Source organism: Pituophis catenifer, unplaced genomic scaffold, assembly GCF_029215685.1.
Source record: "Pituophis catenifer annectens isolate HBS135680 unplaced genomic scaffold, rPitCat1.0.hap2 SCAF_6, whole genome shotgun sequence".
Classification (NCBI taxonomy): domain Eukaryota; kingdom Metazoa; phylum Chordata; class Lepidosauria; order Squamata; family Colubridae; genus Pituophis; species Pituophis catenifer.
Window position 1 is genome coordinate 95,476,337 of NW_027256886.1, and position 27,301 is coordinate 95,503,637.

General features: G+C 40.6%; 1 protein-coding gene across 14 annotated transcripts in view; it reads left to right on the plus strand.

The window, feature by feature from the left end:
• CAMK2G (calcium/calmodulin dependent protein kinase II gamma) overlaps nt 1-27,301 on the plus strand; it is a 219,639-nt gene that overhangs the window by 121,474 nt on the left and 70,864 nt on the right. For all 14 annotated transcript variants that reach the window (XM_070945159.1, XM_070945160.1, XM_070945161.1 and 11 more), the window contains exons 4-6: nt 13,797-13,851; nt 14,579-14,644; nt 22,436-22,508. In XM_070945159.1, the coding sequence (XP_070801260.1) occupies nt 13,797-13,851; nt 14,579-14,644; nt 22,436-22,508 (194 nt within the window). The remainder of the gene's footprint in view (nt 1-13,796; nt 13,852-14,578; nt 14,645-22,435; nt 22,509-27,301) is intronic.

The window sequence follows — 27,301 nt, forward strand, 5'->3', positions numbered from 1 at the left end:
CGTCCACTAAGAATCCAACATCCCTCTCACAGTTACCGTTTTTGAGCCAGATTTCTCCTAATCTGTACTTGTACCTTTGGTTTTTCCCACCTAGGTGTAAAACCTTGCTTTTTTCCACATTAAATTTCATGTTGTTGGATAGGGCCCATTATTCAAGTCTGTCAAGATCTTTTTGGATCTTCTGGGGTGTTGGCTATTCCTGCCAGTTTAGTGTCATCTGCAAATTTGATGAGTTCCCCTTCTATTCCCTCATCTAGGTCATTTTGGAAGATACTGAAGTAATTGGCCTAAAATGGAACTTTGTGGTACCCCACTGCTTACTTCCCTCCTTGTAGATGTAGTACCATTAAGGATGAGTCATTGAGTACAGTTTGTCACCCAGTTACAAATCCATCTGGTGGTGATGCTGTCTAGCCCACATTTTTCTAGTTTACCAAGTAGGTTATTGTCTACTTTGTTGAATGCCTTACTGAAGTCTAAGTATACTATGTCCAAATTTAGTACTATGTTTAGTACTATACTATTTAGTACTATACTATGTACTAATTTAGTCACTTTATCAAAGAATGAAATAAGATTGGTTTGGCATGATCTGTTTTTAACAAACCCGTGCTGGTTTCTAGTTATAATTTTATTTTTTTCTAGATATTCACAGATCTGTTTTTTGATTCCCCCCCCCTCAAATATCTTCCCAGGTATTGATGTTAGGCTGATTGGTCTACAGTTTCCTGGGTCTGTTTTTTTTCCCCTTTTTTGAAGATGGGAAACACATCAGCTCTTTTCCAGTCCTCTGACATTCCCTGGTGCTCCAGGATTTTTGAAAGTTATGGTACAATGGTTCTGAGATAATATCTGCCTGCTCTTTTAGAATTCTGGGATGTAATCCATCAGGTCCCAGTCTGGGGTGAAATCCAGCAGGTTCTGACAGGTCCTGGAGAACCGGTAGTGGAAATTTTGAATAGTTCGGAGAACTGGCAAATACCACCTCTGGCTGGCCCCAGAGTGGGGTGGGAATGGAGATTTTGCAACATCTTTCCCCCAGGAGTGGGAAGGGAATGGGGATTTTGCAGTATCCTTCCCCTGCCACACCCACCAAGCCAAACCTCGCCCACCAAGCCATGCCCACAGAACCAGTAGTAAAAAAAATTTCACCACTGGTCCCAGTGATTTATATTCAGCAAGATCAGACAGATGTTCTATTACCATTTTCTTGCTTATTTAGATTTTTATTTATAGTCTGTCTTTTACGGTTATGTTGTTGGGCTATACTTTCTTTTTGTGTGAAGACTGGTGCAAAAAATGAGTTAAGCAGCTCTGCTTTCTCTCTACTGCCTGTTACTTCCTTGCCATCTTCTCTTTTTAGTGGACCGACTGTTTCCTTGAGTTTTTCTTGTTATTTATATGTTGAAAGAAACTTTTTAAAAATTATCTTTGAGTTTTCATTGCACGTCTTTGTTCATTCTGAGCCTTTGCTTTCCTGACTTCATTTTTGCAAATTTGGGCTATCTGCTGATATTCTGCCTTAGTTATGTGTCCCTCTTTCCAATTTTTGTACTTATCCTTTTTGTCTTTCAGTTTATCAAAGAGATCTTTGTGCAACCATGCTGATTTCTTCTTGGATTTCTTGTTTTTCTTTTTCAGTGTATTGTGCTGGTCTGGGCTTTTATCATCATATTTTTCAAAGATTCTCATGCTTCTTGAGTTGTTCTCTTTTTTTAGGATTTTCATCCATGGAATTTTTTTTAGGGTCTCTCTGAGTATGTTAAAATCAGCTCTTTTAAAGTTTAAGACACTGGTTGGCTTATATTCTGTTGTTTGCATTTGCCTTATATTGAATTTAATATGAAATGGTCACTCTTGCCCAGGGTTTAATTGACTTCAACTCCCTCTACCACTTCTTCTGTATTAGAAAGAATTCGATCCAGTATAGCTTTTCCTCTAGTTCCCTCTCTATCTTTTGGATGACAAATTTGTTAGCTAAATTGGTTAGAATCATCATTCTAGCCATTGTCTATTAACTGCAGGATATTGTCTTGTACTTTCTGTTGGGCCCGCAATACATGCTGATGTTGATCCATCTTGTTTTAGATCTCTTTTGTGGATGCTTTTTATCAAGTGGAATCCATTCTATGACCGCCTTAGTCCACCTGCCATCAATTCTTGCTATGTGACCAGCCCATTTCCATTTCAGTTCTTTTACTCTCTTGATGATATCATGTACTGTTGTTCTCTAATCCATGTGCAGGTTTTTCTATCTTGTCTTGTGATGCCGAGCATGTATCTTTCCATGGCTCTTTGTGCCACTTGTAGCTTTATCGATTGTGAGGTTAGTGTCCATGTTTCGCTGGCATATGTTTGAACACGTAGCACACACACTGATAGAAAATATTTCTCTTCAAGCACAGGGGGGAGGTTATTCTTGAAAATGATGCTTAGCTTGCCAAATGCCTGCCAACCACATTTGGCAAATATTGCAATTAATTTTCCTTAGCTAAAAACTTCCAATAATTTCTTGGAGCTTTCAGAAGTTGATGCATAAGATATTTGCTTTTCTTAAGCAGATCTTTACCTTGAAAGGCAGACCCTGCCTTTTGTCTCGATGACATGAAGTTTGTTCTGGAATTCAACAATATGGATGTCCCCTAGATGCCAGGAAAGAGTTACTCTGCTGCCATCTAAGGATTGTCTATATTTGTGTTGCTTTACAAGAAGCTCTAAAGTCTAAACCTTACATCACTCATATTCCTTGGCTGGGATACAGAGATTAAGAATTTTTTAATGTGCTTGTTAATTTACTGTCTATATGTTACTAGAGCAATCTAGATGAGCCATAGCTAGCTATTGGAGCAGATTCTTTCTGAAAAATTATTTGTATTACACCTTATGCTTTCTAAGACAAATGTTTAATTAAAAGCTGAGTCTTTCTGGAATGTCTGGAACTAGCAGCTAGAGAAAATAATCCGATCCTTTTAATATAATCATGAAAGCTGGGGGTGGGAAGCTGCACTGTCCTTGACAGATTTTATTTAAGAGTATATTTTTACTGGCAGCTCTGTTGCAGCCCTGCTGGCACTGCTTGGCTGCTCAGCCTGTGGTTGATGATGTGGGCTGCTCCCAGCCGTTTCTGTCTGTGTCCTGGCTGGGCTAGTATGAGAGGGTTGTGGCCCTCAGAGGCAATTGATCTATCAGTTATATTGCTTGCATGTGGCCGTATTTCCTTTGCCATTGTTAGATCATATGTATCTTATATTTTTAGCTTCAGCATATCCTGTTGCTGAAGGTAATATTTTTAGTAGTATGGAGGATTTTTTTTTTCTTTTTCCCATTCAATCATGTTCATTTCTAAGGCACTGCCTCGACAGGACCCCACGGTTTTCTTGTTAAGATTTTTTCAGAAGTGATTTGCCATTGCTTCCTTTCTAGGGCTGAGAGAAAATGACTGGTCCAAGGTCACCCAGCTGGCTTTGTACCCAGCATGGGACTAGAACTCCCGGTCTCCCAGTTTCTAACCTGATGCGTTAACCACTATACTAATCTAGCTCTCAATTCATGTAATTCATTTTAATTCCATTTCTCCCATGGCCAGTCAGTTTTCTGCAGTCCCCCAAATCCCCGTTCATCATGGTGAATTGTGAGAGAACCAGTACAGCTCCTCCTAGAGATGAGAAGGCTTGCTGATGGCTCTTTGGCAAGTATCTAGGGCAGCGGTTCTCAAGCCGTGGTCCATGGACCCCTGAGGAGCAGCAATGTCATCACAGAGGCGCCACGAAAGCTCAAAGAAATGTTATGATTTAAGCCTTGAGATAAATTTTGGGGGTCCGTGGCCAAAAAAGATACTTAAAGGAGGTCCATGGTGAAGAAAAGGTTGAGAACCACTGATCTAGGGAATATGATAGAAGTGACTTTGATTACATGGCTATTACCATCATTCATTGGGAAACACTTCCAAAATATTATGCGGGTTATTGTTGCTTGGCATTACTGTATAAAGATCTCTGTTTTCAGCAGTGCTTCAGGTGCGTCCACCATTTGCAGTCCTAGAACAATTCCAGTACTATAAAATCCTCCCACGTCTTGGGTGGCAGCAGAGTCTGTTTACTCTCGTAGGTTGGTGGTGGTGGTGAGAATTACCCTGCACCATTGCTACAGCAAGAGATGGCAACGACTTTCATGAATGGAAGTTTAGAAAGTTAAATGTTAATTGATGGATGGTGAGAGCTTAAAAAGGATTAAAAAACTTGGCTTTAATTTTGTTAATTGGCTGGACCTGCACGGCTCGTGGTGAGTTTAGCTTTGCAAATATGATAACCCAATTAATGCTGGGATTAGTAGAACTGAGATTTTAGCCCTAAATAGCCATGGTGGTCTGGGGTTAACTGAAGGTTCCCCAGCCATTCTAATAGGAGCGAAAGGTCTTCTCCTACTATTGGACATAGAGAAGAAATCAAAAACAGCCCCTGAGCTGCCCTAGGAATCTCCTCTTGCTGTTCCTGCTTTTTACAACCTCACCACAGCCCCATTTGCTTGTGAGACTGGGAAGAAAGGGGGCAAGAATGAGGAAGCCCCTTCACCTCAGCCAATCTGGCAACTAATTCTGACTGGACCTCCTGTTTTTGTTTTTTAACTTTTTCTAAAAAAATAATTCTTTAAAGATTAACGAAGGATAGTCACTCAGCCATCTTTGCAAGGATTCGCACAGTATCAGAAATTTCTGGCTCTTGTTTGACCCGGCCATTGTGGCTTATGTGCTGTTGATTTACCGGATAAGTAACAGGTACTCCATTCGGGTCAACTGAGTTTTAGACATAGCTATTGATTTGCATTGTTTATCTGCTCTGCTCACACGTATATATATAAAAAAATATCAGTAAAACTCCATATAAATTCCATTTGAGTTTTGATTTTGAATACAAAGATAATGGAAACAGTATAGATTCACACCCTAGTTATCTGAAACGTGTTGTGTAGTAAGTAGTCTGTGGTATTAAGTGATTCAAAAATATTTTTTCATGGGCAGAACCAATTTTTGAAATTGATTTGACAAAAATATTTTAGGATGTGTAATAAGACACATCTTTTTCTTTCTTTTCATTTTTTCCTATGTCTCCATTTGAACACAGTGTAGGTAACTGGGAACTGCCTTGTGTATCCTCTGCTCTTTCCAGTCTCAGTTGGCCTTGTTTGTTTTTAGCAATCTTGCCAACAAGCTAAATTGGCTGTATAATGCCATGGTGACACCTCATTCATTATGTGATCTCCATCTGGATCAATTACATTACCAAATTAGGAAAAAATGGATGTATTTTATGTTTGTTCTGAGTTAAACATTATGCAAATACACTTCCAAACATTAAAAAATATAATTACAAATATATATTTGTATATTAGGTTGAATGATTTTCATATATTAAACTGGAAGGAATATCTAAACAGTGCATAAGAGTCATAGTCTGGAAAAATTCCTGTAAAATTAATTAAGTTTAGCTTCATAATGCTAATATAAAGAGCCATGGGTAATGAAGATGCAATTCATTTTTACATAATTTTTGCCTATTTTGCTTTGTAAATTTTCACATTTTCTTAGATCAATGTTTAAAAATAGGAGTAGCTGCCTCTCTCTTGATATTAATATCTTTAGACATATTAAAAAGTTTTATCTATGCTCATATGGCCTCTTCAAGATAATCCAATAGCGTCAAACCTGCCCCAATCTGATCCCTTAGGAAAGAAAGGCCTTCAACTCCAATTGGTTAAAGCAAAGAGTTCCTTTATTAAGGATGTTGATTGCAGTAAAGTCAAGCCAGCTCTGAAATCTCCCGTGCTCACTAGATACAAAAATAAGGCATAGGTTCTCTCCATGACCAGTCCATTTCCAGCCAAGCCAAGCTTGCCAAGAAGTTTTGAAAACTCTGAAATGTTTGGAGGTAATCTGCATATTTCTCAGGGTGCCTGACCATGGGATGCTAGTACATGCAGGGTCCTTATCACCTGTCATTCCCCACTCCCGATTTCCTATCACGCACACCCAAGCTTTATTGTGTTTTCATCCTTCTCCCCCCATTTAGTTTTATGGCAGGATGCCTGTGAGCCCCACCCCCCAAGCTGAGCCAGGCAGATCTGACATTTTGCTCCCCTTGACAGAGACATTAGTCCTGCAAAAGTAAAAAGAGAGGGGGGGAGTGATAACAAAATTTCCTGAAAGGGAAATTCAATGTCCAGAAAGGACATTGCTAAGTATGCGATTGGATATAGTCCAGTAAATGATAGGTTCATATCTAGGAGAATTAGTGGATATCCAGTAAACATTAACTTTGTGTGAGTGTATACAGTATATCTGTACTACAGATTGAGCATGAAAGTCATTGGGAAATTCAAGTCATGCCAAATACTCCATCTAAAAAGGATATATTACTAATGACTGATTGGAATGCAGAAGTTGAACTAATGGAGAAACCTGAAATTACAGGAAGATGTGAACTTGGTAAATAATGCAGGGGATAGATAGTAGAGTGTTGCAAAGATAATTGCTTATTCATTGCTAATACTTGTTTCAAAGACATAAATACAGACTCTATTGTATGGGTGACACCATAATCCAACTGACTACGTACTATGGAAGTAAAAATGGAGAGCTGCAATCCAGTTAACCAGACTACTTCTAGATGTAGTTTGTAGGATAGAAAATAATGAATTACTGGTGTCAAAATATATTAGCTAAATTTAAAAAATGGAAGAGAATAGATTTGACCTGGAAGTCATATTGCCAGAACGTAGGATCTGTTTATAGAATAGATGTGAAAGAGAAGCTAAGGAGCATAGCAAAAGATAAAATTATTATGAAACATTAAGAGAAAAAAATACAGAGAGGAAAAGATCCAAGTGACTTTCAAAATACTACAATTGCAAGAAAAAGTATGTGAACCCCTTGGGATTATGTGGAGTTTTGGATGAATTGGTCATAAAATGTGCTCTGAACTTCATCTAAGTCACAACAATAGAAAAACACAGTCTGCTTAAAATAATACTACACAAACATTAGATGTTGCCATGGTTTAATTGAACATAACATGTAAACATTCACAGTGCAGGGAGGAAAAAGTATGTGAACCTTTGGACTTAATAACTGGTTGACCCTCCTTTGGCAGCAGTAACCTCAACCAAATGTTTCCTGTAGTTGCAGATCAGACCTGCACAACGATCTGGAGTAATTTTGGACCACTCCTCTTCACAAAACTGTTTCAGTGTAGCAATATTCATGGGATGTCTGGTGTGAATCGCTCTCTTAAGGTCATGCCACAGCATTTCAATCGCGTTGAAGTCAGGACTCTGACTGGGCCACTCCAAAAGGCGTATTCTGTGCTGTTGAAGCCATTTTTTTGTTGAATTACTTCTATGCTTTGGGTCATTGTCCTGTTGCATCACTCATCCTCTGCGGAGCTTCAGTTGGCGGACAGATGGTCGTATGTTTTCCTGCAAAATGTCTTGATAAACTCTGGAATTCATTTTCCCATCAATGACAACAATCCGTCCAGGCCCTGAGGCAGCAAAGCAGCCCTAAACCATGATGCTCCCTCCGCCATGTTTTACAGTGGGGATGAGGTTTTGATGTTGGTGTGCTATGCCTTTTTTTCTCCACACATAGTGTTGTGTGTTCTTCCCAAACAACTCAATTTTGGTTTCATCTGTCCACAGTATATTTTGCCAGTAGTGCTATGGAACATCCAGGTGCTCTTTTGCAAACTTCAAACGTGCTGCAATATTTTTTTTGGACAGCAATGGCTTCCTCCGTGGTGTCCTCCCATGTACTCCATTCTTGTTTAATGTTTTCCTTATTGTAGATGTGTCAACAAAAATGTTAGCATGTGCCAAGGAGATTTCTGTAGGTCTTTAGCTGACACTCTAGGATTCTTCTTTACCTCATGCAGCATTCTGCACTGTGCTCTTGCAGTCATTTTTACAGGACGACCATGCCTAGGGAGAGTAGCAACAGTGCTAAACTTTCTCCATTTGTAGACTGTCTGTCTTACCATGGACACATGAACATCAAGGCTTTTGGAGATACTTTTGTAACCCTTTCCAGCTTCATGCAAGTCAACAATTCTTGATCATAGGTCTTCTGAGAGCTCTTTTCTGCGAGGCATGGTTCACATCAGACAGTGCTTCTTGAAACCAGTAAACCCAAAACAGGTGTGTGTTTTTAAAGGGCAGGACAGCTGTCAGCAACACATCCAATATCATCACACTGATTGGAGTCAAGGTTGGCTCACTCCTGGCTCCAGTTAACTCTTGGAGAAGTCATTAGGCTAGGGGCTCACATACTTTTTCCTCCCTGCACTATGAATGTTTACATGTTATATTCAATTAAACCATGGCAACATCTAATGTTTGTGTAGTATTATTTTAAGCAGACTGTGTTTTTCTATTGTTGTGACTTAGATGAAGTTCAGAGCACATTTTATGACCAATTCATGCAAAAACTCCACATAATCCCAAGGGGTTCTCATACTTTTTCTTGCAACTGTATATTGTGATAACCAAAGAACGGCAGAAGGTAAACCGTGAGAATAACAGCAGCAGCAGTAACAACAACAATAATAATTGCAATTGCAAAAGGTGGCTTTACTGGGGACAACTTCCATCTGCAATGATATCTGTAACACCATCAAACACCCAGAACTGCCTAACCCAGCTCCTTGGTAAGGTCCCGATAGGTAGACAAAAATGCCAAATTCTGCCTGAACATCTGGCTGACTGTGCAATTAATAATAATAATAATAATTATTATAATTATTATTATTATTATTATTATTATTATTATTATTATTATTATTATTATTATTATTATTATTATTATTATTATTATTATTATTATTTTAAAAACCAAAACATACATTTTATTGACGTCGCAGTACCAGGAGGTGCCAGAGTCGAAGAAAAAGAACTGGAAAAAAATCAACATCATGACCTGGCCATCGAAACTACAAAACTATGGAAGAAACATGTAACCATAATACCCATTGTCATCAGGGCACTTGGTACCATGTCCAAGAATTTTACAAAACAAAAATTGCAGCTTCCTGCAATAACACCAGCGGAACTGCAAAAAACTGTGCTACTCGGAACATTGTATATTTTAAGAAGATACTTGGTTGATACCTAGGATGCTAGCAGCAACCCTTATCAACCATTAGCACCATTCAATGGTATTTATGACACATCTTTAAATGTTCAGTTGACTGAGTTTCATGTTTAATGAATAAAAGAAATAACAACAACAACAACAACAATAACAACATTGTACCAGGAGATGTCAAGAGTCGAAGAAAAAGAACTGGAAAAAGTCATGAAACATTGCGACCTGGCCATCGAAACTACACGGCTATGGATGAAACATGTAACAGTGATACCCATTGTCATTGGGGCACTTTTATTTATTTTTTTTATTTATTTATTTTCAATTGATATACCGCCCTTCTCCCTGAGGACTCAGGGCGGTGCACAGCCAGAATTAAAAACATGAAACACAAATATTAAAAACAATTAAAATCTATATAAATTTGGCCCAAAATTTAAAAAACCACAAACCAATTAAACATTGAAAAATTTTAAAAAATTTCTTCCTAAGCCAGCCCAGCTTGCTGGAAAAAGTGAGTTTTAAGGGCACGGCGGAAGGCACTGAGGTCTTGGATTCTTCTTATCTCTGGGGGCAGCTGATTCCAGAGGGTAGGTGCCCCCACAGAGAAGGCTCTCCCCCTGGGGATCACCAGCCTACATTGATTGGCTGATGGCACCCTGAGGAGGCCCTCTTTGTGGGAGAGCACGGGTCGCTGGGAGGTTGTCGGTAGCAGCAGGCGGTCTCGAAGATAGCTAGGCCCTATGCCATGGAGCGCTTTAAAGGTGATAACCAACACCTTGAAGCGCACCCGGAAGACCATGTCCAAGAATTTTATAAGATACATCAACAAATTGCAGCTTCCTGAAATAATACCAGCAGAACTGCAAAAAACTGTGCTACTTGGAACATTGTACATCCTAAGAAGATACTTGGTTGATACCTAGGACGCTGTCAACAACCTGTATCAACCATTAGCACCAGTCAATGGTATTTGTGATGCATTTTTGAATGTCCAGTTGACTGCGTTTCATATTTAATGAATAAAGTAAATGATAATAATAATAACAATAAAAACAAAACAAAATCAGGATAGTGAATGTTGCGATACCTGGACACAGCAGAATAAAAGAGAAAATCACAACAGCCCTACGAATAGAGGTAGAATGGCTGTGGCAAAAGAAAGCAAAGATATTGCCAACAGTAAGAAGTACCTCGGGTGTAATCCCAAAATAACTGGAGCACCACATGAACGTCATTGGCATTGACATTATTCAATAGTAATCAGGATTGAAAGGGATGGTTAGGCCCTTGTGTTGCTAAAGATTAATGGGTTTGTCTCCTTAGTAGTTGCTAGTTTGTGGATGCTTTGGTTGTATGCAAATATTGTTTTTAATTCTTTGAAGGTGTCCAGAATAATTTGCAGTAGGGTAGTTTAGTAATTTAATAAGAGATCTAATAAAAACAACTAGGCAAATTGTATGCCTGGGGATAGTTACTGATCAGTCCTGGACAAAATAAAGACAAATTAATTCATTGAGCTAATGCTCAGCACTCAGAACCTTGACCTTGTGATGAGAGAAAAACATGGACTAGAAAGAATGATTCTTGGGAGGCTGAGAGAAATAGAAGAATGGGGAGATAAAGTGAATGGTCAGAATTAAAATGATTGCTGGAATGCCCTTGGAAAACCCTTACAGGTTGTCACTGAGGAAATATCAAGAAGATGGGAATTTGTCTATATAATCATTGGGGTTAGACCTGACTCGATGACATCTAACTGAGCTGATTTTTTTCACAAGGCTGCTCAGCTGAATTCAAGATTTTTCAGGAATAATCACAGCTAGTTCCAATTTCAATATGCATCATTTTATAGATCGTAATTATTATGCATTTACTCACTTTGGCAAGTCCCTATAGAATATCTTCTGTTTATTCTCTTGGAATAAAATTTTATTTTAGGGAGGAAGAGTTGATTCATACTTGACACTGAACTGCACTCCCTTAGAAGAAACAACTTTTTAAAAGTCAAGATTAACCTATAATTGTTAAATTGGGGAAAGTACACTTTTTATGACCCTTGTTTCTTTTAGCCTGCAGTGTATAAATGCACCTGGCAGTCTATCACTCCAAGGTTATATGCTGATTTTTTAATTAAATACTGTAATTAGAGATTAATTATTGAAAAGTTTTGCATGAATTTTTCTAGTGCTTAATTTTTTGTGAATAGGTGGAAAATGAGTGCAAAAATACCATGTATTAAAAAAACAGGGTTCGACTGAAAAAATATATTCTATTTCAGCCAGTGCATTTTTATGCATATAAATATAGCATCTTTAAAATACCTGTAATATATTAATATCTCTTTCTACAGTTAACAGTTAATTGTTTTTACTCCACCTGAAGTTGAGGAGAGTCAGTCCATTTACTGAAGGGAGCTGTTCCTTACTTAAATGTCTATGGAGATTCTCAGTCATCCAGGTCATGGTTGTCCCAAAGATGCTTCCCCCCCATATACAAAATAATGATGAGATTATAACATCAAAATACATATAATTTTATTAATTATGCTATCTAAGAACCTGGAACTAGGTAATGAACAATAATTATGCCTTTTTTGTATAGGCATTTAAATCAGATGGGATGAAATCATTTTTGTATTAGTATAATATTGATGTCATCATTTTTCCATTGTTGTAGCCTTCCAATATATTTCTCACTGTATGTACCGATAAATATTCTAATCCTGTTAATCCCTTCTGTTTTCCAAGGTTTTGCCATATCTGACTGGTTACAACCAACTAAAAAAACCCCTATTAATTCTTTATACACCAAAAAATAATTTTGATTATTTGGAAAAAATAATGAAGTCAACTTAGAAATTCTGAGTAATCAAAGAGTCTTATAGGACTACCAGACTTGAAAATATGTGCCTATTTCTTTACATTTTCTCCAACATGTGGGATTTATATTAGGGTTATTTATTCATTTATCATGTTACATTTTCTTGGAGTTGAATAGCGTCTATTAAATACTTCCATTGTATTTTCTTCAAAATGGATATCAGAGGTTTTCTAAGTCAGTTGCGATGCAATGAGATGGGAGGCTCACCTGTTAGTTTGTGGAGCATCTTTAAAAAAAAAAAAACGGTCTCATGAGAAGTACTACTTGTGTCGAGAATAGCACGAGGTTGCCATGAGGCCAGCAGCCTCTGCCCAAAAGCTGAGCCCTGCATTGCATTGCATCAGCCAGGCTCCTCTGCAAAAAACCCAGAAGTAAGTTGGGCGCTGCTGGGCCTTGAAGCCGGGTGAGGAGCAGGCTGAGTCCCACAAGTCCCTTGGGTGGCCAGGTGGGAAAATGGGTCTCAGTCTACAGGCTGTAAGTGCCCTCCATGTGCTGGTTGCTGCTGCAGATCAGCCTTAGGCTCCCTTGCCTGGCTGAATGGCCGGCTTGGGAACAGGCCGAGGCTTGGGGGGACCCGACAGGATGGGTGGGGGGAAAAGGGAGGTGGGCGTTGCAGCATCCTGAACAATGGCAGGGCACTTCAATGGCTGTAACTTTAAAACCAGATCATAGGTACCTTTGGGATAGGGGTGGGGTGGGGTGTCTGTTATAACTTAGGTCGCTAAGCAACCAATTGTAAGTCAAGGACTCCCTGTAGTTCTTATGATTTAAACATGAATTAACTCATCAAAAAAATATTGTTTTGTATGATTCCTCAAAGAATGTTTTGAAAGAGACGATGGCTAGATTATGTAAGTGTTATAAGAAAGGTTTTTAACTCATGTGGTCTTGGCTACCCTATAATATTTGTAAAGTTCTTTGTTCTAAAAACAAGAACAACTTGATACAATGTACAGTTGAAGTGATTTTTTTATCATTGGTACTTATGGTATATGGATCTTTTTCTGTTTCCTTCATGGCAATATTTAGGTTTTCTTTCTTCACTGACTAGTCACAATCTACTTATTTTGATGGTGCTGTAGCTTTTTGTATTTTACCATTTAAAAAGAAAATAAGCACAAAGGATCTGTGTGTATGTGTGTGTGTGTGTGTGTGTGTGTGTTTCTCTGAGTCCATGGCTAAATAAAAGCTGTAGTATTGAGGAGTGAAATTTAAATTCTTTTAAATCTACAGTACTTTTTTCCTGATCTAAATTGCCCATGGCAATGCTGTTCGTGCTGTGGAAGTGGGCTTGAGTGAAATAGCAGCTTTGGCTTTGGGAAAAATGGCAGCAAGGAAAGAAGAGGCTTTGTATCCAGTTCTCATCTCACTCTCCATGATTTACCTTCTTATTCTTAATTCGAATTTACTTGCTCCCTACGCCTGAATGAGGACGCCCCAATTCACTTCAATCCCGTATTGATCCATGAACTTTCCAGGTTGTCTTAGGCTGACCACCTTGTCTCAGGCTCATTCAACACCCGCGAGGGGACGTTGCTCCATTGCCTTAGGAATCACCAAGGGCCCGTATGCATAACAGGGTTTGCTATTTCGTCACAACAAATATTTTAATAGTATTTCAGTTACAGTGTTAAGCATGGGAATTTTGAAAAGTAATTAGTTCAAAGGAAAGGAAATTATTAGTTAAAGGTGCTGCAAGCTTTTTTCCTGTTAAAGTTGATGTACCTCTGAAAAGTGTAAACATTGCCTCTTTCCTGATAGTCTTCGTCTTTCTTTGCAGTGCGGCTCCATGAGAGTATTTCAGAAGAAGGTTTCCATTACCTTGTATTTGATCTGTAAGTCTGCTTTATTTGTTTTTGATCTTTGGTCAGTGAAAAGCATGTAAGGCTTGCAAATATTTCTCCCTCCCTCTCTTCCTTTCCCATCCTTAGTAGCCGTATCTGCATGTAATTCAACTTAAGCAAACAGACAGTATTATGGCCCTAAATCCTGTTAAGAAAATGTCTTTTTGTCAGGAGTTGCTAGTTAAGCCAGAGTTAAGACCAACTTGTAAATAATGAAGTTATTTCAGACTACTTTCTTGTGTGCAGCCATTGGATATTTGTTGATAGATCTCCAAAATAGAGAAGAGATTTCCTCTTGTCCAGTCAGCAGAATTGCTTCTGCCGAGGCAGGATTTCTGTTGGTTTCTTTCCAGTAAATTCGTAATGCTTGGGCTAAATTAGAAGTAGTACAACTCTGTGATTATTTGTAGTTTAGGCTGCAGGCTGCAGCTTTCTTTTATTGCCATTATTTCATTCCGCAGTTCCACAATTCAGGTCCTGCACTTGGCCTTGCTACAGGTGTAGGAAAAAGCTGAGGGATAGCTATTGGGTGCTGAACATACATGATTGAGGATTATTAATCTTTAATGATCTCTTGCTTTGGAATTAAACCTTTTAAAGTTTATTTAAGAAGCTGAAGAGGGCGCTTCTCTTTCCATTTGCTATTGACTGTTAGTGTTTGACATCTGCTTCATCAAAGTGTGACTTCTTTAATTTCATGGATTCTGTTTGATTCCAGGGTGACTGGGGGGGAGCTATTTGAAGATATTGTTGCCAGGGAATACTACAGTGAAGCCGATGCTAGGTAAGTTCGTGCTGTTTAATATAGTTTTCTTTTCTTTTCTTTTCTTTTAATTTATTTATGGCCAATATTCTAATGTCAGTCCTGCCCCAATTTGGTCAACATATGATGGCAGTTCTGACATCTGCGAAATACCATTTCTTGACAAAATTTTACTGTAGCTGTTCATATGATTTAGGCATAATACTTATATAGTTTATCTTTTTAGACATTAGTTGCCACAATAAATTATTCTTAGACCAGACCAGAGGTGGGTTTCAGCAGGTTCTGACCAGTTCTGGAGAACCGGTAGCAGAAATTTTGAGTAGTTCGGAGAACCGGTAAATACCACCTCTGACTGGCCCCGCCCCCATCTATTCTCTGCCTCCCAAGTCCTAGCTGATCGGGAGGAAATGGGGATTTTGTAGTAACCTTCCCCTGGAGTGGGGTGGGAAAGAAGATTTTACAGTATCCTTCCCCTGCCATGCCCACCAAGCCACACCCACCAAGCCATGCCTACAGAACTGGTAGTAAAAAAATTTGAAACCCACTACTGGACCAGACTATATAAATAAAGGGAGAACAATTAAAATATTATAAAATCTGTTTAACAGGATAGTCTTTAACAAATGAAAATGTGGCTAGGTGGACTTTGCTCTACTTATCTTGACTGTATTACTTGGTGTTCAAGTACTTTAAGCTGTAGTGTAATAAAATTGCCCTTAAATTGCATGTGTTGCCAAATTCTTGGTTTTTTTAAAGCTAGTTATCTAATTCCCTGCTGCAAAGCAGGTTGGTCTGAGCCATCTTACTAAACAGAATATTAAATCACTGTAACTTGCATTTAAGTGCATTGTTGTTGATATTGACTACAGATAGATTTTGTTGAAAATTCATAACATTTATGCCTTACTTTTCCTCTGGGACCTTAGAGCAGCTTAGTTTACTTTACTTTACTTTATTGTCATTGCACATGGTACAACAAAATTAAATCCCATCTTCAGTGTACATTATAACTATAAAAATAAAAACCCAAACATACTGTACATCTTTTACATTCTATATAATTGAAATTGAAAACCCGACATTCCACTATACCGTAAAATTCAAAATGGTTATTGCCCTGGGAAAGAAACTGTTATTCAGCCTATTTGTCCTTGTTTTTATTATCCTGTACCATCTGCCAGATGGTAATAGTTCAAAAAAAAGATGGCCAGGATGAGATGGATCTTTAAGGCAGCGGGAGCTATAAAGCTCTTCCAAAGAGGGGAGGGGGCAACCAATGATCCTCTGGGCAATGACATTGACCCTCTGGAATCCTGTTCTATCTGCCACTGTGCAATTTGCAAACCATACACAGATGCAGTAAATTAAAATATTCTCTATGATGCAGCGGTAGAAGGCCACCAGCAGTTTTTCATTCAGTTGCTGTTTCCTGAGAAGTCTCAGGTAGTATAATCTCTGCTGGGCCCTTTTGACCAGTGCTGCCCCAAGTCAGGTCCTCTTTTATGATAACACTCAGAAACTTAAAACTGGCCACTTGCTCCACTCGGTCTCCATTGATAATCAAGGGCTGGATGTCTGATCTATTCCTTCTGTAGTCACTATAAGCTCCTTGGTCTTATTTGTGTTAAGGACCAAGTTATTCCTTGAGTGAGGGTGTCTTGCCATCCGCCTTGAAAGAGGCAATGGTGAGGCCCCTCCTCAAGAAGCCTGCTCTGGATCCGGCTGTTTTGGCTAACTATCGTCCGGTCTCCAACCTTCCTTTCTTGGCGAAGGTTGTTGAGAGTGTGGTGGCACGACAGCTTCCTGGGTACCTGGATGAAGCTGTCTATCTGGATCCGCTCCAGTCCGGCTTCAGGCCTGGGCACAGCACGGAAATGGCATTGGTCGCGTTGGTGGATGATCTCTGGAGGGCTCGGGATAGGGGTTGTTCCTCTGTCCTGGTCCTGTTAGATCTTTCAGCGGCTTTTGATACCATCAACCATGGTATCCTGCTGCGCCGGTTGGAGGGGTTGGGAGTGGGGGGCACCGTTCTGCGGTGGTTCCCCTCCTATCTCTCTGACCGGTCGCAGTCGGTGTTGTCAGGGGGGCAGAGGTCGACCCCGAGGCGCCTTGTTTGTGGGGTGCCTCAGGGGTTGGTCCTCTCGCCCCTTCTGTTCAACATTTATGTGAAGCCGCTGGGTGAGATCATCCGTGGCTTTGGGGTGGAGTTCCATCAGTACACTGATGATACGCAGCTGTACATCTCCACCGAGTGGCTGTGGCTTCCGGCGTCCCGATATAGCCAGCTGGTGCCATCGCTGGCTATTGGGGGCGAGTTATTGGCCCCCACGGATAGGGCTCGCAACTTGGGCATCCTCCTGGATGCATGGCTGTCTTTAGAAGAGCATATGACGGCCGTGGCCAGGGGGGCTTTTTATCAGGTCCGCCTGATTCGCCAGTTGCGTCCCTTTCTGGATCGGGATTCCTTACGCACAGTCACTCAGGCGCTCGTCACTTCCCGCCTGGACTATTGCAATGCTCTCTACATGGGGCTCCCCTTGAGAAGTACCCGGAGGCTCCAACTGGTGCAGAATGCGGCCGCGCAGGGGATTATGGGAGCGAGGGGTTGCTCTCATGTGACACCTCTCCTGCGTGAGCTGCATTGGCTTCCAGTGGTCTTCCGGGTGCGCTTCAAGGTGTTGGTTACCACCTTTAAAGCGCTCCATGGCATAGGACCTGGGTATTTGCGGGACTGTCTTCTGCCGCCGATAGCCTCCCACCGACCAGTAGGCTCCCACAGAGTGGGACTCCTCAGGGTGCCGTCAGCCAGGCAATGTCGGCTGGCGACCCCCAGGGGGAGGGCCTTCTCTGTGGCAGCTCCCGCCCTCTGGAACGATTTGCCCCCGGAGATAAGAATCGATATTAAGGATATCGGATAAGAAGGATATCGGATCTCCGGGTCTTTCGCCGTGCCCTGAAAACTTTTCTTTTCCATCAAGCAGGGCTGGTGTGACCCCCCCTTTTTTTTTTAGTTTTTTAGTTGTTTAGCTTTTAATCTGTCAATGGGTTTTAATTCGAATTGTTTTAAAATTGGGCCAAAGTATATAATTCTTTTAATAATTTTAAATTTTGTATTGTTATGTGTTTTAGTTTTGGCTGTGCACCGCCGTGAGTCCCTAGGAGAAGGGCGGTATACAAATTGAATAAAATAAAATAAATAAATAAAATAAATATTGTCTCCACACCACGAAAGTAACCATTCCACCTCATCTCGATAGGCAGATCAGTCCCACCACTGTTGTATCATCTGCAAATTTAGTAATAGTATTACTAGCGTGAGTGGAAATGCAGTCATGCACATAAAGAGTATAGAGTAAGGGACTCAACATGCAACCCTGTGGTGTACCAGTGTTAAGAATAAGGGCTGAAGCGATATGATTACCTAATCTGACCCTCTGAGAGCGGCCAGACAGGAAATCCATAATCCAAAGGTTTATGAATAAGAGAGCCAAGATCCATAAATTTAGATATTAGTCTATGTGGAATTCTTGTATTAAATGCAGAGCTAAAATCTACAAAAAGCATCCTCACATAGCCCAGCCCCCCCCCCCCCCCCCCCCGCTGTTCCAAATCAGCCAGTTTCTTCTGTATGCAAACTGGTGTTTATCAAATAGGAAGACCAGAAATGATGTGCCGGCAGACCAATTATTGGATACACCCAGGGGTGAAATGCTCCCGGTTCGGACTGGATCACCCGGTCCGGTAGCGATTGGAGGCAGGTGGTTTGGAGAACCAGTAGCAAAAATCCCTGCCCCCCCTCCCCAATTGCCCAGCTGAGCCACGCAATCATCAGAGGCTTTTTTTTTTTTAAAGCATTTTTTCTACAACCTCTTTGGCCGAAAAAATGCTTTTAAAAGTAAAAAAAAAGCCTCTGATGATTGCGCGGCTCAGCTGGGATCATCAGAGGCTTTTAAAAGCATTTTTTCTACAACCTCTACAGCCGAAGAGGTTGTAGAAAAAATGGGTTTAAAAGGAAAAAAAGCCTCTGCTGATCAGGCAAGTCATCTGGGATCGTCAGAGGCTTTAAAAAAAAAAAGCTTCTGCAGATCAGGCAAGTCAGCTGGGATCATCAGAGGCTTTAAAAACATTTTTTTACAACCTCCTTAGCCGAAGAGGTTGTAGAAAAAAGGTTTTAAAAGTAAAAACAAAAAGGTTGGTCACGCCCACTCAGTCATATTACCCCCCCCCCCACCAAGCCACCCCCACAGAACCAGTAGTAACAAATTTTACATTTCACCATTTGATGCACCTCTGATAAGTGGAACAAAGTTAAACCCTGGTTCTGTTTACATCCTATAGATAGCACCTTGGTTTCACTACGACACTCTCTCTACCTATCCTTTCTCTTTTAAAAAATTGCTTTACCAAATGTGCATTGCTATTTTTTGGTTAGGAGCAGCTCAACAGTAAAGGCAACCTTATTTTTAATCTGTTGCTTTTGTCATGAGTATAATCTACTCATGATATATGGTTTTACTATGCCTTGCATAATATTTTTTTTCTATAAAGGAGAGTGATATAATTTTCCTCTCCACCATCCTTTATAATTTGTAAATGCAAAGTAAGCTTAGGTCATATCCAATGCAGTAATTCTATGTAAGTAAATTCTTATTTTTTGTGTGTAAATAATGGCTGAGTAAATATATAATAATTCCTCTTATTATACCATGCTTCTGATGTAGACTTAATCTACAAATGTTTGGGATACAACATCCAGTTATAAACAGGTGTCACAAGGCTCTTGTATTGGTTCCTGTAGAGTAACATAGCTAGCAATTGCTGTCTGGTTTAGCTTTGGAAGAACATAGATAATCAAGGGCTGGATGTCTGATCTATTCCTTCTGTAGTCCACTATAAGGGGACTAAGATAGGGGTTGTTCCTCTGTCCTGGTCCTGTTAGATCTCTCAGCGGCTTTTGATACCATCGACCATGGTATCATGCTGCACTGGCTGGAAGAGTTGGGGGTGGGAGGCATCGTGTTGCGGTGGTTCTCCTCCTTTCTCTCTGACCGGTCGCAGTTTGTGTTGGCAGGGGGGCAGAGGTCGACCTCGAGGCCTCTCATCTGTGGAGTGCCGCAGGGATCGGTCCTCTCGCCCCTTCTGTTCAACATTTATGTGAAGCCGTTGGGCGAGATCATCCGTGGCTTCGGGGTGAGATACCACCAGTACTCTGATGACACCCAGCTGTACATCTCCACCCAGGTCACCCCAATGATGCCTTGAAGTGATGTCCCAGTGCCTGGAGGCTGTGCGGATCTGGATGGGGAGGAACAGGCTCAAGCTCAACCCTTCCAAGACTGAGTGGCTGTGGCTCCCGGCATCCCGATATAGTCAGTTGACTCCATCACTGACTATTGGGGGCGAGTCTTTGGCCCCCACAGAAAGGGCTCGCAATCTGGGAGTCCTCCTGGATATGCAGCTGTCCTTGGAGGAACATCTGACAGCTGTAACCAGGGGGACCTTTTGTCAGGTTCGCCTGATTCACCAGTTGCGGCCCTTTCTTGATCGGGATTCCCTGTGCACAGTCACTCATGCCCTCGTCACCTCTCGCCTTGACTACTGCAACGCTCTCTACATGGGGCTCTCCTTGAAGAGCACCCGGAGGCTCCAACTGGTCCAGAATGCAGCAGCGCGGGTAGTGACAGGAGCAACATGGCGCTCCCATGTAACACCGCTTCTGCGCGAGCTGCACTGGCTCCCAGTGGTCTTCCGGGTGCACTTCAAGGTGTTGGTTATCACCTTTAAAGCGCTCCATGGCATAGGGCCTAGCTATCTTTGAGACTGCCTGCTGCTACTGACGACCTCCCATCATCCCATGCGCTCCCATAGAGAGGGCCTCCTCAGGGTGCCATCAGCCAATCAATGTAGGCTCGTGTCCCCCAGGGGGAGGGCCTTCTCTGTGGGGGCACCTACCCTCTGGAATCAGTTGCCCCCAGAGATAAGGAGGATCCAAGACCTTAGTGCCTTCCGCCGTGCCCTTAAAACCCACTTTTTCCAGCAAGCCGGGCTGGCTTAAGAAGAAATTTTAAATGTTTTAATTGGTTTGTATTTTTAATTTTGGGCCAATTTATATATATTTTAATTGTTTTTTAATATTTGTATTTTATGTTTTTTAATTCTGGCTGTACACCGCCCTGAGTCCTCAGGGAGAAGGGCGGTATATAAATTTAAAAATAAATAAATAAATAAATAAATAAATAAATAAATAAATAAATAAATAAATAAATAAATAAATAAATAAAACATGTATATCTAGAACATATATATCTAGCTGATTCTTGACTTGGCTACATTTCCCTTGTCATTGTTTGCTTTGGCCCTTGCTGCAGAGAACTACTTACAAGGAAGCGAGAGTGGAATTCACTCGCTTTTGCCATTTTTGGCCTGAAAGGCCTTCCTAAGTATTTGGCTCTGTTCTAGTTGTACAATGTGTGTCTGATTCTTGTTCTCCACCCTACTTCTTGTACTGGGATTGGACATGGTTGCAGAGCCTGCCAGAATAGTTCATCTTGCCAGCACCTTTGGCGTGGGCCTGCTGGGGATGTGTTGAGATGCCTTGCTGTTTCCCAGAGCAACTATCTATCCCTCCAGTTAATGCAAATGGTTCTTATTGTGCAAGTTGGTTCCCACATCTCCATCTGGGTAGCCTACATCCAATGGTACTTCCGAGGTCCACTCAGTTAGCTTCTCCATTGTTGCATTTATTATATCATTTGTTATAAAATTTGAACAGATTGTGCACTTCAAAACACTTTAAGAGTGAATTACTATGGGACTCACCCCATGGTAGGGCGACTATTACCATGGAGTGGCATAATCCAGGTAAATGTCCCTGTTTTATGCTATAAGAACTGTTACAGTGCAAAATTAGTTACTTCCTTCTTTGCAATAAATTGCTTCTGCCAGTTGTTATGTTAGTTTCATTATAAGTGCCTGGAAATGAGCTTAATGAACATTTGCAGGTTTTGTGTGTGGTGCTTTGTGCAGGCACTGTATGGGTGTAATGTTGAACTAATACAATAGGTGTTGATAACACGTTACACCACTCGTTCAAAGGGAGAGGGACAGGGAGAGTTTTTTGTTTTGCTGGAAAACATGGAGTTTGAAAGCTGAAACAAGGGAAGTAAAAATGCAAGTTAAGCAGGCTCTGTACTTTCAAAGACTCCAGTCCTTTTGTGCAGATATGCTTGTAATGTGCTTCCGTGCACTGCTACTTAAACTTTCCACTGGCAATTTCCCAATATGAAGGAGGTGAGGGAATCCTCAGTTTCAGCCAGGCTAGCAAAGAGGTTATAGTAAATACTGGCTAATGGAATTGGGTCTTGTCTGCCAGATTTTAGGGCAGAGGACTTCAAACTTGGCAGCTTTAAGACTTGTGGACTTCAACTCCCAGAATTCTCCAGCCAGCATAGCTACGAGTCTTAAAGCTGCCAAGTTTGAAGGTCTCTCTTTTAGGGATTCTTGAAAAATCTCTTTCACGATAACTTCTTCAGGGGAAGAAGTTTCTGGGTCAAGCTTCCAAGCACTTCTCAGCACTCAGAGCTGAACTGCAGAAAGTGCTGGGAGTTAACATATTCTGCACAGAATAGCTCATATTTGCTTGTGGTATTTTATATATTGTTAAAACTTTAATCTGCAGTTCCTGATTAAAAGCATATCTGCTGATATTGCATAATAATTTTGCCTTGGGAGTCTTACTAGAAAAATGTTTATATATTCAAGAAATAAATCAATAAATTGTGTTTCTTTTCGGCTTTGTTTGTTTTGCAGCCACTGTATTCATCAGATTTTGGAGAGCGTCAATCATATTCATCAACATGATATTGTACATAGGGATTTAAAGGTAATACATGGCTCCAGTGAAAATTAGACTTGCATGGAGGCTACAGTTAAATGAAATCAAGATAGTTGCACAGGTGGGTCTAGGACAGTATAAAATTGGTTTGCTTCTCCGCTGCAGTCTTTGGCTTAATCATCTTTAAATACCCTGGTCCTTTCAAATGCTACACAATTCGCAAAAACTTTAGTATCTCCAATTGATATTGTACTGTAGTTGAGGGAGATGAAAAGTAAGCTTTCTGCTTGTAGCAAATCATAACTATCTTTTAGAGAACCTAATTCAGCTGCAAGAAGGCGTATGGGTGAGCTTTATCTTGACTCCTGTTTTGCCAGTCCTAATTCTATTTTTTTAAAAAATACATGTTAGAGCATATTTTCCTTGCATTCATTATGCCCGTAAGATGTTATACTGTGGGTCTGACTATTCATGTAGTGTAATAATTCAAAGGATTTTAAAATAGTAAAGATAAATCTTGACAAGAGATCTGGGAGGAAAGCCAGTGGACACTAGTTGGAAGGAAAAATGGATCCAGAAATGCTGCAGAATCAGTTAAAATACTGTCCAGACTTTTTCCTACCTCATGTAGTTCCATGGTGCAGCGAGGTTTCCTAAAAAGGTTTAAGATACTTTTATGCTTTGATGGGGAAACTAATACCTATAGAAATACCGGTGGCCCTTGTTAACAGCAATTTCACGTTGGCATGTTTGATCATTAGAGAGCATGCTTCAAAATAGTCATAAAGTTCTTTATCTGTTTTCAGTTTTTTATTACTGTACATATGACAAAATGACAGAAGGGCTTTTGTGCATTTGTAATATACATTTCTTTAAAAATGAGGTCATCTGCATGATTTTGATTTGCATTTGATGCCTGTATCCTCCTCCTCACTGGGTGAGCTTGTTCATGAGGCATCATATAGTGTCCTTGCAGTACCTGGCCACCTTCTTTGGAGCAACCTCCTGAGAGAGGAAATTACCCTGCTTCTGCCATATGGTGCACATGGTCCTTGCAACTCTTTTGTGATCAAGTAGAGAGACTTCTGGTTGCTGCTGCTGCCCACAAACTGCTCACAGTTTGCTACTGAACAGCAGTGGTTTCCATGAGTGCAATTGAAAAGCCCCTCCACTAAGAAGCCAGCATGATCTATGTAACCCAAGTAGGTTGTTTCCCTCATTCTCTAGCTAAGCATGATACTTGAAGAAGACCAGCTGCTACAAGTAAACCAGTGAAACTTTGCATCTGGACTGATGCTGGTAACTTCTGCCTCAACCAAGTGAAGAGAAGGAGGAACAAATACAGATACATTACATACAGATACACTATAGGAGAAAGAGGATGCTTGGTATTATTAGTTAATCAATTATTATCCATGGTTTTACATTAGAATGGAAATCCCATAAATCAGAAGGCTCACCACTATCTCTTTTGTTCCCTGCAATTCCAAACAATTGACTTGATGCTGCTACTATCAAAAGGCAGTCATAGTTGCTTTAGCAGAAATACAATGTCATGTTCAGGATAAGTCATAATTCCTTTCTATATTTTGTGTTGGGCATGAGCATGATGCCCAGTTTTGGGCATCAATTTATTGACAGATTGTAGGTAGTCAAAGGAAAATGACTAAGGGATGTAGATAAACTGTTTGAAGGCATGGGCATTTTTAGTCTGCATGAGGACACGGTAGCTCTGTTCAAGTATTTGAAGGGTGTCATTCAGAAGATGAAACACAATTGTTCAGAGTTGTTCTAGAATACAGATCAAGAAACCAGAGATTTATATTTCCATCAAGAAAAAAAACCTAATCAACTATCCAACAATAGAATAGACAGCCTTGGAGCTAGTAAAGCTTTTTTTGCTGGAGATATTTCAGTAGAAACTAGATGGTCATTTGTCAAGTATGCTATAGTTAGGGATGCCTGTGCTGAGCAAGGGATTGGATTATAGATACTTCAGGATCCCATCAAACCTTTTCATTCCATGATTCAAAGGGTTCCTTTAGCGGAGATGGATCTTACATGGTAGTAAAAAAAAAAAAAAAGATTGAGAATTTATGAGATTGCTTTCTTCCAGGACAGGGTTTGGTTTTTTTCCTATTGTTTACATACAACCTTAGAATCCCTTCATTGCCTTGCATTAAAATGCTGACTCAGAGGGAGTTGGCTAGGTGCAGCCCCTTGCAAGGATTACTTACACAAAAGTTGTTTGTTTAATCCTGTGATAACTTAGTCAGCCAGTGTAATAGATTCCAGCCAGAAGTGTTTTCAGGAATGATCCTTCCTTCAGTAAATACTGCCTTAGCTGGGATTGCAGGAGGATGACTTCTTTTTCTAGTTTTGTTTTATTGGGATCTCCATGCCAATGATGACAGAGCTGCTCTATTAGGAACACAGCACTGTGCTGTACCATTTATTCTGAGCTTCAGGACATAACAACACTTATTCTTAAAAATGTTCTTACCCTGTGCTTTTTCTGAATCGATTCTACCTGGCTTCAGATAATCTTTCCTGGACTCAGTTCAGGTTATAAACTGCCACATCCTAGGCCTTACTGACAAACATACCATTTCAACAAATCATTTCACCCTGATGGCATCCACTCATCCAAGTAGCAGTTTAAAGCTGAGATTGTGGACTTTCTAACTAAAATATGCAGCCGGTCTCTACATTCAGCCTTTGTAGTTGAAGACCGGAAGGTATCATCTTAATTCCAATTTTTAAGAAGGGTTCACAGGGAGATCCAGGAAATTAAAGACCTATCAGTTTAACATCTGTTCCAGGAAAACAGTGGAAACCAGAAGACAGAGCAAAAACCTAAAGAAGGACTAAAGCATTATCATCCTCCCAGCAGACAAAGCAAACCATAGTTATTATGGACGGATGTCAATACATGCAAAACAACAAATAATTACTGGCAGACAGCAAAACCTACACCCTAATAAACGCCAACCCAATAGGGAAACTAGACAGCCTGATCAAGAGTATTCTTAACAATCTAACCAAGGCAGGTCAAATCATAAAAGACAAATAGTAGCAGATGAAAAGCAGGAGACCTACCCTCCCACACTTTTATGGATGCACCAAAATACACAAGCCCAACATATCTCTTTGTCCATTTGTATCATTACCAGGGACCCCAACACACAACATAGTTAAAGAACTTACAAAACAGCTTGGACTGTTTACAGAGGGAAGTTAATATTCTATCGGTTGTCACTATAGTGCCACCAGAGCACCAAAGACCTAATAATAAAAGAAGATGAGATTATAGTTTAATTCAATGTTATAACATTCTTTACATCTATAGACCCAGAACTAGCAACAGAATCCATAGCAACTGCACAACACAACATGGCCTAATTATTTTTATTTAAGTATTTACTAAACAAATTTATGTAGCCACCCAACTCAAATACAGGTAGTTGGGATCACCACTGCCAGGATTCCTAGAAACTATAATATAATGCAGAAAACATAGCGCTTCCATGCGTGCAACCAAATGTATGGATCTGTTATGTAGATCACACCTTCGTTATAATAAAAAAGGAACAACTAGACAGATGAAATCAACCACATCTTTAAAGGAATAAAATTCACAAGGGAAGAGGAAATCAACACACTACCCTTCCTGGATATCCTCAGCAGCAGAAGAGATGACAGCAAATTAGAAACACAAGTCTATCAAAAAGACACCCACACTAACCAAGTGCTCCATTACCAAAAACAACCAACCTCCTACAGGAGAAGCTGTGCAAGAACATTATTCAGACACAATGCAGCAACCCAGGACACCAGAAAAAAGAAAGAGACAGCATGTACCACATCTTCCATTAAAATGGAAACACAACTTTCCATTAAAATGGAAACACAACTATAGTCAGCTGGTGTCATTGCTGACTATTGGGGGCGAATCATTGGCCCCCACGGAAAGGACTCGCAACTTGGGTGTCCTCCTGGATTCACAGCTGTCTTTAGAAGAGCACTTGACGGCCGTGACCGGGAGGATTTTTCATCAGGTTCGCCTGATCTGCCAGTTGCGTCCCTTTCTAGATTGGAACTCCTTATGCACGGTCACTCATGCCCTCGTCACCTCCCGTCTGGACTATTGTAACACTCTCTATATGGGGCTCCCCTTGAGGAGCACTTGGAGGCTCCAACTGGCGCAGAGTGCAGCCGCGCGGGTGGTGACAGGAGCGACGTGGCACTCCCATGTAACACCTCTCCTGAGCGAGCTGCACTAGCTCCCGGTGGTCTTCCGAGTGCGCTTCAATGTTTTGGTTATCACCTTTAGAGCGCTCCATGGCTTAGGACCTGGTTATTTACGGGACCGCCTGCTACCACCAATAGCCTCCCACCGACCAGTACGCTCCCATAGAGAGGGGCTCCTCCAGGTGCCGTCGGCCAAACAATGTCGACTGGCGGCCCCCAGGGGGAGAGCCTTCTCTGTGGGGGCACCTACTATCTGGAACGAGCTCCCCCCGGAGATACGGAGGATCCCGGATCTGCGTACCTTCCGTCGCACGCTCAAGACTTTCTTATTTCACCAAGCTGGCCTGACCTAAGTCTTTCCCCTTTTTAAATGGAAATTTTAAATTTGGTTTTAAATTATTGGGGTTTTTAAATTTGTTCAGCCAAATTATTTAATTCGTTTTATTTTATTTTAAATTTTGTATTTATATGTTTTATTCTATGGCTGTTCACCGCCCTGAGTCCTTCGGGAGTAGGGCGGTATATAAATTCAATTAAAAAAAAAAACTTTATGGGAAAACACCTGACCACTCAGCCTACTGCAACACAAT